At 37.5% G+C, this 12,390-nt stretch overlaps 1 protein-coding gene and 1 pseudogene across 1 annotated transcript; one reads left to right on the forward strand and one right to left on the reverse strand.

Moving 5' to 3' along the window:
* Positions 1-3,409: 3,409 nt before the first annotated feature.
* Positions 3,410-6,880, reverse strand: LOC127674671 (alpha-ketoglutarate dehydrogenase component 4-like; annotated as a pseudogene).
* A 1,127-nt stretch (positions 6,881-8,007) lies between these two features.
* Positions 8,008-9,849, forward strand: Tex13d (TEX13 family member D). Its single transcript, XM_052170332.1, has one exon. It carries the CDS (start codon positions 8,008-8,010, stop codon positions 9,847-9,849), a length of 1,842 nt encoding a protein of 613 aa, XP_052026292.1.
* The last annotated feature ends 2,541 nt before the right edge of the window (positions 9,850-12,390 follow it).

Genomic DNA, 12,390 nt, shown 5'->3' on the forward strand with positions numbered 1-12,390 from the left:
CTTTTCTTATTGAGTTAACTCACTTAGGATATTTTCCAGATCAAACCATTTGCCAAAGAATTTCATGAATTCATTGTTTTTAATTGCTGAGTAGTATTCCATTGTGTAAATATACCACATTTTCTGTATCCATTCCTCCTTTGAGGGACATCTGGGTTCTTTCCAGCTTCTGGCTATTATAAATAGGGCTGCTATGAACATAGTGGAGGAAATAGCAATTCTCAAATTCATCTGGAATAGCAAAAAAACCCAGGGTAGCTAAAACTATTCTCAACAGTAAAAGAACTTCTGGGGAAATCAGCATATCGGACCTCAAGCAGTAGTACAGAGCAATAGTGTTAAAAACTGCATGGTATTGGTACAGTGACAGGCATGTAGATCAATGGAATAGGACTGAAGAACCAGAAATGAACCCACACACCTATGGTCACTTGATCTTTGAGAAAGGAGCTAAAACCAGCCAGTGGGAAAAAGATAGTCTTTTCAACAAATGGTGCTGGCTTAACTGGAGGTCAGCTTGCAGAAGAATGCAAATTGATCCATTCTTATCTCCTTGTACTAAGCTTGGCTCCAAGTGGATCAAGGACCTCCATAAAAAACCAGACACATTGAAACTAATAGAAAAGAAACTGGGGAAGACACTTGAGAACATAGGCACAGGGGAAAAGTTCCTGAACAGAACACCAATAGCTTATGCTCTAAGATCAAGAATTGACAGATGGGACCTCATGAAATTACGAAGTTTCTGTAAGGCAAAGGACACTGGCAAGCAGACAAGACAGCAACCAACAGATTGGAAGAGGATTTTCACCAATCCTACATCTGACAGAGGGCTAATATCCAATATACACAAAGAACTCAAGAAGTTAGACTCCAGAGAGTCAAATAACCCTATTTAAAAAATGGGGTACAGAGCTAAACAAAGAATTTTCACCTGAAGAACTTCAAATGGCTGAGAAGCACCTTAAAAAAATGTTCGACATCATTAGTCATTAGGGAAATACAAATCAAAACAACCCTGAGATTTCACCTTACACCAGTTAGAATGGCTAAGATTAAAAACTCAAGAGAGAGTAGGTGTTGGTGAGGATGTGGAGAAAGAGAAACACCCCTCCACTGTTGGTGGGAATGCTAGTTGGTACAATCACTCTGGAAATCAATCTGGTGGTTCCTCAGAAAACTGGGTTTAACACTTCTGGAGGATGCTGCAATACTACTCCTGGGCATATACCCAGTGGATTCCCTGGCATGTGATAAAGCACTCATAAATCAGTGCAGAGAGATAAAGACTTTGGAGTACAGAGCTCTTCATTGGATGTCTCCATCAAATCCCTCCCCTCAGAGTTCAGGGAACCCCACTTGAAGAGGAAGCAGAAAGAATGTTAAGAGGGGAGCTCTCTTATCACTCTTGCCTCTTGGCACTTTCTCCTCTCTGCCCCTCTTGGGCTCTCCTGCCCTCCCCCAGTCTCTCCAAGTGATCATGGTCTGCCTCCACTTCTCTTCTCTTCTCTTCTCTCTCTCTCTCTCTCTCTCTCTCTCTCTCTCTCTCTCTCTCCCTCTCTCTGCCTCTCTTTGCCTCCACTACCCCATTAACTCCCATCCTCTGCCCTGAATAGACTCTATACCAAAAAAAGTAAAATAAAATAAAAAAAAGACCAGAGGGGAACAATGATACCAGGAGAACAAGGGCATCTAAATAAACTTAGCAAATTTCATATGAACGCATAGTGACTGAAGCTGCAAGCACATGGCTGACAAGAGACTGTACAAAGGCTCCTGTGAGTATATTATGACTTTCAGATTAGTATTTTCATGAGTCTCACGGATGTGTCTTGAGTTGGTCTCTGATCCTTAGGCCTGCTCTTGGAGTTCTTATAGTTCAGTTTGTTTGGCTGGTCCAACTTTGGTATGTTGGTTTTGTTTTATCTTATTATATTTTATGTTGTATTTGGTTATTTTCTCCTAGAAGCCTGTTCTTTTCTAATGAGAGACAGAAAAGGGAATAGATTGAGATAGGAAGGGAAGTGGGGAGGAGCTTTGTATTAAAGAGAGAGAAAAACTATAATCATGGTATATTGTATAAGAATAGAATATTTTTTAGTAAATGCAAGAAATAACTAAAAAAACTCAATTTAAAAAATAAGTTATGGACCCAAACAGAAAAATTCTCAAAAAAAGAAATGCACATGGCTAGGAAACACTTTTAAAAGAACTAATGTACCTTAGCTATTAGGGAAATACAAGTTAAACTTCTTTAAGGTTCTACTTCTCTCCAGTCAAAATCACCACAATCAACAATACAAATAACAAAAGTGCTGGCATTGAGGGGAGTAGGGCAGGAAACTCATATACACAATGTTTTTTGAAATGTAAACAAGATAAATCACTTTGAAAATCTGTCTGAAATTTTCTCAAAAAACTAGAGTTAGAATTGCCATATGACCTACCTATACCACTCCTGGGCATATATACAATTTACTGTATATGCTATAACAGGAAAATTTATCCATCTATGTTTACTACTACTTTATTCATAATAACTGGAAAATGGAATCAGCCTACCTGTCCATCAAAAGATGTTTAGATAAGAAAAATATACCAAATATATACAAAAGAATATTTCTGCCATTAAGGAAAATGAAATCAAATTTCAAGAAAATGGATGAAAGTACCAAAAAGTTATATTGAGTGAAATAACTCATGCTTCAGAAAGACAAACACCTTATGTTCTATTTCGTATTTAGATCTTAGCTTTAAGTCTATAGTTTTGTGTATAAATGAAATATTTAAAAATACCTCAATGAACAGTGCTAGGATCCAGGCAGAGGAAACAGTATAAGTTTAGCTAAGTAAATGAGAGAAAATAAGTCATGTGAGAAGGATTAAGACTAGCTCAGCATTTCTTGAACACAGGTAGAAGAATGGATAAAATGAGATTGTCAAGGTTCCTAGGAAATCCTAGAACTTTTCATATGATATTAATGTGTTTAGGCATTATTGCATAAGAAACAATGACTATTTTCAGTATAGTACTTATGTAAAATTTGGACAATAGATGAACTAGACATTCTCTGGAAAATAAATTTAAAGGGAAATATATGAAGATGGTAAGATAATCATGAAATCATTGTACTAAGAAATTATGACAGTTGATTTGGGAAATGGTCAAAGAAATGTAAAATTGGCAAAAGTATAAGGACTTATGACTGTATCATAAGAATGACAATGTCCATGTTAAGAGAGTGCACTTGAAGGAGAGAGGAGTCACATTGACTTTACAATTTCTACTTTGCATAGATGATGAAAAGAGATAACTCCAGGAAGAGAAAAGGTTGAGACAAGTCCAATTTTATTCATTAAGGCTTATATGAGGCATTTGAGAATGTCAATATATAATCAAAATTTTGAACTAGAATAAGAGACTGTGTTTACAGGTACTCACTCTGTTGACGTGAACTTCACAGAAATAATATTTGGAAGCTTTAACATAAATTTGATGACCTACAAAAAGGTGTACAATAAAACAAGGAACAATATAGAATGCAGAGAACAATCATATATATTGAACAAATATATGAAAAGTAGTTCATGTTAAAATAAACAAGGGATAGTTGGTGGCATATTAATTAACTAGATAAGTTTGATGTCAAAATATGTGATACTCAGCAAGCGAAGAGTAGTGAGTTTCAGAAAAGGGATTATAATAATAATAAATACAGTGCAGTGGTCCAGTAGTAAAAGGGTTGTTAACAGTCCTTGAGACTTACAACTGGGCAGCGTTGTGTAAATTATCTAGGTTAGACTAATGGATAAAGTATAGAACATTAAATATTGAGTAGGTACTCAAGGAGATGATAAGGCATGAATAAAGAATGAAAAATTATTAGGATTTCTATGTTTCCTATTTTAATCCTAGTTAAAAAAGAGTTAACGGTTTTAGAAAGTTTTGTAAATTGTAAATATATAACATTTATTAATTAAAGATTTAATTTAAAAAATTTATTTAGTTTATATATGAGCACACTATTGCTGTCTTCAAACATAAAAGAGGACATCAGAACCCATTATACATGATTATGAGGTTCCATGGGGTTTCTAGGAATTGAACTCAGGCCCTATTTCTGAAAGAGCAGTCAGTGCTCTCAAATGCTGAGCTATTTCTCCAGCCCCAATAGAAGATTTCTTATGGGTATTATTAATTTATAAAATGGATAAATATAACATAAATGTGTATTATATTTATCTAACATTTATTCATTCATACAACCATTTGTAACATGCTCTGTATTGGTTAATGGATTAATATTAAAATCAAATAAATATATTGAAAGAGTTAAATGGATTAATATAACCCATTATTTTTGCCATACCAAAGAGCAAATTTAAGATCTCAGATAGGGAACATGACTACTTCTTTATTTTGTGTCAAAGAAAACACACCTAATGAAGGATAATATCACATTTCTAGTTCATTGACAATTGAGAGGGGACATAATAAGAAGTAGTAGATTAGGAAATTACTCTTTGAGAAACAATACATGGTCACTATGAACAATGGTCATCAAATATGTGGGTTTAAGGCAATAGTAAACTATTAGGTGCATCTATAATTATGAGTAACATTTTCTACATATACACAATGAATTCTTCAAGTAGAATATCATAATCAAGTTGCTTTAATGTACTATCAGCAAAAATACATCATGTAACTTGATATATGATTTGACAATCTACATGTGTTACTATTCATTATTTCAACAGTTTGCATAGATATTACAAAATAAGAGATGATAAGTTCTTTTCTTATACTTACCATTTACTATGTCTAGCAACACACTGATGGCTTTTATTATAATTAATCAAAACTGATGCAAGCAGCAAAATGTCATTATTTCTGGAAGACATGTATCTTTATTTTTTTTACAGATAAATATATTAAGTGAGTAACATTTGATGGTCATATTGAATATTTCCGTTTCATTTTCATGGCAAATGTATAAAGTAATACGTTAGATGATGTTATTAACATCCACTCATATTTCTTCTAATTTGGGGTTTCATATTTCTGAATATTCTGTGCTACAGAGTTATTCCACTTTTAAAGCACAGTATTGTTCCTGTTTTTATATACAGAATATGTTTTGTTTCTGATCAGAAGCAGATGATGTTTTCAGCACCCAGAAGGCATTTCAGATCCTGGAAATATCACAAAAACTGGCACACACATGGTGCCTTCCTGGTAGTATCAGATGTGTATCTAGATTGTGTCTCTAACAAAGAGCATCCATGGAAATAGTAGTAATATACAAGGCAAGTAGGTGGAGACCAGATGCAAGCTTCTAAAAACATACTGGTATAAAAACACAAGAGACATTTATCCTATGAATTGAGTAATGTGATTTAACTGGATATGGCAGAACAGTATGACACACTATAAATATTACCCATGCATTCACTTGGTAAATAACATAGAAACATCAATTTAATAACTTTAGATTTTCTTTCTTCCTCAGTATCCTTATGTAAATCTTATTGCATATTGTTCAAATCCAAGCTTAGGTTGCAACTTCTCAAAAAAAAAAGGGGGGGGGACTTCCATAGCAGTTACAAGGGAGGTGATGTAAATTAAACACTTTCACAATATTCTATTTCTCTTCATAGTTTTACTTCCTTTCAGATCCTGTTGTCTGAGAGTATTAACTGGAAAATTTCAAATGTAAGATTAAATTTACATTGTGTTCTAGATAATGGGATGAAATTCCATACCAACCTAAAGTGTGCACACAGTATATATTACCTAGTAGTTACTTAGTAGTAGTTGCCCCACCATCTTATCATATCCTACATTCACAATACATGTGTAAAAATAACCCTTGTTTTAATAAATAGTCTGTGGTTTAGAATAACAGAGGAAAATTGATTTTAATAAGGGAGTAGTAGACTATTGATTTTCATTCTTTCTTGTCTTAGTACTAGTCTTATTTTATTTCTTAATCTACACTACAGAAAAGCCAATTTGGAAGAATTGGATATTTGGAACCCGAGAGAGAGGCACAAATAGTGCTCTTTTGATATTTTGTATAGTTACATAAGTAGAAATTAAGGAATATAAAATGAACCCTAGAATATTATGCAGTATGGGAGAAACTTGAATATGCTCAAATAATATTGAGAAAGATGGCAGTGGAAGAAACAGATGAAAAAAGCCAGTTGTGAGAGAATGTATGGTTTGAGCTCAATAAATGGGAGAGCCTAATATTCACAAAACATGGGAAGGAATTACTATTACTTATTATTACATTTGAGAACAGAAGGTTCTTTTTTTTTGTGAGAGTGACTGAGATGTGAACTATACAAGTTAACCACTGACTCTGTCCTCTTACTCAAAATCAGAAAAAAACAAAACCTTTTCCTGTCAGCTTATAGTCTCCTACTGAAGAACTAAAAAACTTTTTTTAGCATTTAAAAATACAGACTTTACTAAGTATACAGGTAAGCTTGTGGGGAAGCTGACCAAGATACATAAAGTGCAGGATCCAAATGACCACTTGGAGTTTCTGTACTTCATTCTACTTAAAGAATATTTATTAAGGTTGTTTAATATGTGATTTCTCATTTGATGGCCTGGAATTCCTTTATTGTGAAGATAATCCTGTTTGATGAAGAAACAGCATTCATGGCGATCACCTCTACACTGCCTATATTCCATTTATTCTTGAGAAATACGGTTCCTTCTGTATTTCTAAGTTTTTTTTAGTATTTCTTCAGTATCTGGTGGCCCTGATACATCAGCAAATCTGGAGACATACGTCCTTTAGAATGTTTGTGGCTTTACTACCTGCATGACCCTGCTGGCAGAAGCCATCTTGCTATCCATCATTACCCCTAACCAGGGGCAGCATATTGGGTACAGGCAAGTCACAAAAGTTTCAGGGTCTCAGAAACCCTTGACATCCAATATTCTTTACTTCAGCTGCAAATATTGCATCATGGAATTTTAGTTTGGAGAGTAAAGTTGTGAAATTTCCTTTCCCCTTTTCATTGGTTGAGTGTATGTACTTTTGTTGTGGGATCCTATCTTTAGTCTTCCTAGAAGACCTCCACCTGGCTTCCTGGTCTTCCTTACCTTCTCAGCCAATGAAATGGTGTTTTTCATCACCATTCCCTTTAAAAATCATGAACTTTCATTTGGAATTTTTAATGTCCCAAAACTGCTCATGTCTCATTCTACATATGTACAGGTACATAACAGTCTGATTTCCACTACTACTACATTGTGATTGTGTACTTCAATTTCTAATCTTCTTCATGCCAGGTTTGCAAACCCAGCTTTTTGTTATAAATCTTTGACAATGCACCCCCACACCTGCTGTCCTCTCCCAATTTTTAAAAAGAGAGAGAGAAAGAGAGAGATGTCAAATCCATTTCATCTCCATGAATTTGAAGGCATGAAACTCCATTTTCCTCTACCTTGCTATGACTCTAGCCCATTATCTCTTGCTCCCATCCTTTACCCAGCCTAGAAAATCTACCTTGATTTTCAGTAACATATCTGTTGCTGAAGACCTCACTCTATGCACTAGTTTATGGTCTCCTGAAAGACCTTCTTCTACATACAGATCCTTTTCCTGTGATTACTGCATTTTCCAAAATATCTACATTGCCTGTACTTCTTATTGGCAGGGTAAGGATAAATATGGCTATTCCCAGAATGCCTTGCAGCATGACTCACTTTCCCCCCTTTGTGACGTTTCCTGTGGGGTGGTCCTTAACCAAGGTTGAGTTACAGTTGAGTACGGTGGGCTTGGTCAGAAGATCAGCTCGGCTTTTGTCAGAAGAAGGAAGGAGAGGAGAAGGAGGAGAGAAGGAAATGAGGATTCGACAAGGGCTGAAGCAGGACTGAGTCTGGAGGGAACTGGGTAACAATTTGACCATATGCGTGGCAGCTGTTGTCAGTGACCGTAGTGGAGGTCCATGAGAATGTTATTCGGCTAAGCTGCAACAGCCATGGCAGTTGAATTTGGGGACCGTAACAGCGGCTTCCGCCATACTGAAGTAATCAAATTCATTAATAATGAAGTCCTTATGAATGGAGGGGGTCCTGAATTCTATATGACCTTTCGCTCTCGGTCTTGGGATGAGATAGAAGATCAACTTCATATCATCCTTGTCGATCCCAAAGTGTCACGCTCCCTAAAAAGGGCTTGTACCTGGAGTGCTTTGGCTTTGAGTGTGAGAGTGGCTGCCAGGCAGCGTGAACAGCAGGCACGTAGAGTTTGGAGGCTGCAGGACCAGGTGGGAGAGCGTGAGTCAGCTTCCTGGACTCTGGTCTCTGAACTACAGAGGTTGCGAGAAGAGAGGGACCAGGCAGCTGCTCAACTCCAGTCTACACAGATTGCCCTCCAGGAGGCAATGGATGAGCGGGAAGTACTTCTTGGTAGGCTGCTCCAAGCAGAGAGGTCTGCACTGGCTGTTGTGTCGGAACGTAGAATGGAACATCGTAGAACATCATTGTGGTCATTCGAGGAAGAGGAGCTGGAAGAAGTGGAATTTAGAAACTCTCAGAACATGTCCCATTTGGAGGCCCAAATACCAACCTTAACTTGCCGGCCTGGACTTCCAACATCTTGTGTCCAAACAGTACATCCTTTTCTTCGAATGACTGTGCCGCATCCACTACCACTCAATGCGCCATTGTCATTGAGATCCCCATATTCAACACCCGTACCATGTCCAGAATTAATGGACTCAGAAGCAACATCAACAGCCATGGCCACAGGTTTACCTCAGATAGCTCCTTCAGGAATCCACCCACCTGGCATGTGGTTTACACTGGGGTCTCAAGAAACAATAGCTCCTGCTTGGGACCAAATCTGCCACAGGCAGAATGACTGTTCTGACATCCCCCAGGATATAAGTCACCTGGCAGACAGTATAAGCCACAGTGAAGAAGAAGGTCCAGAAAAACCTCAAAGAACATCTCTCCATGGGGCCAGCAGCAACAAAAGACACAAGGAAAAACGTGCCATACTCCAGATGATGGCTGCCACCGAGAAGAAAAATCTAGTGATGTACCAGAAAACAGCTGCAGTGGAAGTCAACAGTAATCACAGCATAAAGGAAGAATCAGTAATGCCCCAGGCCATAGCTGCCCAGGGGAAAAAAACAAGCTCCACCCAGAAGAAATGTCCAGGAATTTCCCGGAGGGTGGCTGGCTTGAAAGAGAGCAACAGCCACAACACCAAATGTGTTTCTATAACTCCCCACGAGACAGATCATCAAGGGAACAAAAACACCCCTACCCTGAAAAAATATCCAGGGATTCTCTTGAGGAAGGCTGACCTGGGAAACATCGTTAGCTACAACCAGAAAGAGAATGCAAAAACACTCCAGAGGGTGACCAGCCTGGGAGAAGGAACCAGAAATTGCCAGAAAGAAGACACTTTTCATCACATGACACGCCTGCCTGCTGGTGGGAATCCTAATGAGAAGAAAATGCCTCAAGGGACCAGCAAGAGCCAGAGCCAGAGCCAGAAGGAAGATCCAAACAGGTTCCAAGCAAACCACCAGGGAAAAGGTAAAAGTTATTTTATGAACAAATGTCCTAAAAACCAACTGGCTCCAAAGCAAAAGGTCAAGCAACCTCAAGGGATCAAATCTTTAGAAACCAAGCCACCTCAAGGGACCAAGTACTCTGAATCCAAGCAACAGGAAAAACCTCTCTCACACCATATGTCAGTGAATTGGATCTGCCCATCATGTAAAGCTGTGAATCGCTCATGGTACAAGAGTTGCTATAAATGTGCAAAAGCAAGTGCTCAACTTGAAAGAAAACATGTTGACCTATAACAAAATCATTGATTTCAAGAAGGTAAGTAATAGAAATACTCCAAAGAGAAAACCAGCTTTTTAAGATTCACCCCCCTCTTCTGATCCAACTGTAACTTTAAAGCAAAATTAAATGCAAAAATGTAGAGAAAAATGAAAAGTCCATTATCCTATTTTCCAATTTAACTACTTTTCCTCATTATGGGAAGGCACACATACATGCAAATGTGCCCATATTTATATTCTTATTAGCTTATTTGAACCAATGAGAAATATATTAGAATGTCACATCAAGTTCTTAAACTATGAATTTCTAATAATTTGATCACTATTTTGCAGATGGTAGAGTTGGTATGGCTGTTCCTGATTGTATGACATCTCGGAGAAGCTCGTCGGGAATCTTCTAAAAGCAAAAACATTCTTCGCTCTTTTCGTCTTAATTTCCTTTTCTTAAAAAGCACACATTTGACGGGCAGCAGCCATATGATTTTACTATAGAATCAATGTTGAATTTGTAACACCGTACTTCCTTGAAAATGAAACTGCTGTGAAAATGAAATTGCTGTGTTTGTGTTTGCTTATTTTTGTATTCTAAGTTTAATGGGAATGTCTAATTTGTGTGTCTCAGCCCTGCCAAAGGTGTTGCTGAAGAAGTTTCACATATGCCATTAGAATAATCCCTAAGAGCTAAAACAGAAAATATTGATTATAATAGAACCTCACCAATGTGATTCACATTGGCTTGAGACAAGAAGCATGATCAATTGGGAAAGATGAAATTCTTTAGTACTTATTGGGATTGGGGCCTGTGTAGTGAATAATGTTTTCCGGGACAATGAATTAACTTGGAATGGTGTGCAGAGATGTACTAATAGCACATATGATAAATCTCACACAATTCATGAAACATTTGCTATTGTTTAGTGTTTACTAAGAGATGGAACTTTATGGTATTTTCTGGTGATCACATTATGGTCATTTTTTGGTAAGCTGGCTAGATTACATGTGAGAATGGAATTTGGAAAAATACATTTTCATCTATTTCTTGGATATAAATACAATCCAGATCCATATTTGTAGTCATGTCTAGCAGCAAAATTCAAGAGTTTAATGAAAGACTTGCATGATCTTACTGTTCCTCTTATTAGTCCCAAAGCAGGGCAAATGATCAGGGACAGGATAAGACAAGTGAACTCCTGAAAATGGAGGGAAGGTTTTTCTGAATCTTTGACGATTTCCCCTCTCTTTTGTTATACATATTTTTCTGGCTACCCACTCACCTGTCTGCCTGACCTGTCCTGAACAAAGTATTTAGGTATATAATTTGGCCCTCATTACCAAACTGCCCCTATTCTAATTCCCTTTCCTCTTAACTGTGGATGGAAAACATCATCAGGACTATACATGGATGGTGCTTCCATGGTCTAGATTAATTGAATGAAAAATAGAACTAGTACATGGAAAACCATTTTTTATTGATATATTTTTTTGATTACATTTAAAATGATTTCCCCTTTTCTGGGTCCCCACTCCCCGCAAGTCCCATAAGCCCTCTTGCGTCCCCCTGTTCTTCCATCCACCCCTTCCCACTTCCCTGTTCTGGAATTCCCGTATACTCTTGCACTGAGTCTTTGCAGAACCAGGGGCCACTCCTCCATTCTTTTTTGACATTTAATTTGTAGATTATGTCCTGGGTATTCAAAGTTTCTAGGCTAATATCCACTTATCAGTGAGTGCATACCATGATTGATCTTTTGAGACTGGGTTACCTCACTTAGTATGATGTTCTCCAGCTCCATCCATTTGTCTAAGAATTTCATGAATTCATTGTTTCTAATGGCTGAATAGTACTCCATTGTGTAAATGTACCACATTTTTTGTATCCATTCCTCCATTGAAGGACACCTAGGTTCTTCCCAGCTTCTGGCTACTACAAATAGGGCTGCTATGAACATAGTGGAGCATGTGTCCTTATTGCATGCTGAAGAAATCCTCTGGGTATATGACCAGGAGTGGTATAACAGGATCCTCAGGAAGTGTCATGCCCAGTTTTCTGAGGAACCGCCAGACTGATTTCCAAAGTGGTTGCACCATCTTGCAATCCCACCAGCAGTGGAGGAGTGTTCCTCTTTCTCCACATCCTCGCCAACACCTGCTGCCTCCTGAGTTTTTGACCTTAGCCATTCTGACTGGTGTGAGGTGAAATCTCAGGGTTGTTTTGATTTGCATTTCCCTAATGATTAATGATGTTGAACATTTCTTAAGGTGTTTCTCAGCTCTCCGAAGTTCTTCATGTGAAAATTCTTTGTTTAGCTCTGTACCCCACTTTTTAATGGGGTTATTTGTTTCTCTGGGTTCTACTTTCTTGAGTTCTTTGTATATATTAGATATTAGCCCTCTGTCAGATTTAGGGTTGGTGAAGATCCTTTCCGAGTCTGTTGGTTGATGTTTTGTCCTTTTGACGGTGTCCTTTGCCTTACAGAAACTTTGTAGTTTTATGAGGTCCCATTTGTCAATTCTTGATCTTAGAGCATAAGCTATTAGTGTTCTATTCAGGAACTT

Source organism: Apodemus sylvaticus, chromosome X (genome assembly GCF_947179515.1).
Source record: "Apodemus sylvaticus chromosome X, mApoSyl1.1, whole genome shotgun sequence".
Taxonomy (NCBI): Eukaryota; Metazoa; Chordata; class Mammalia; order Rodentia; family Muridae; genus Apodemus; species Apodemus sylvaticus.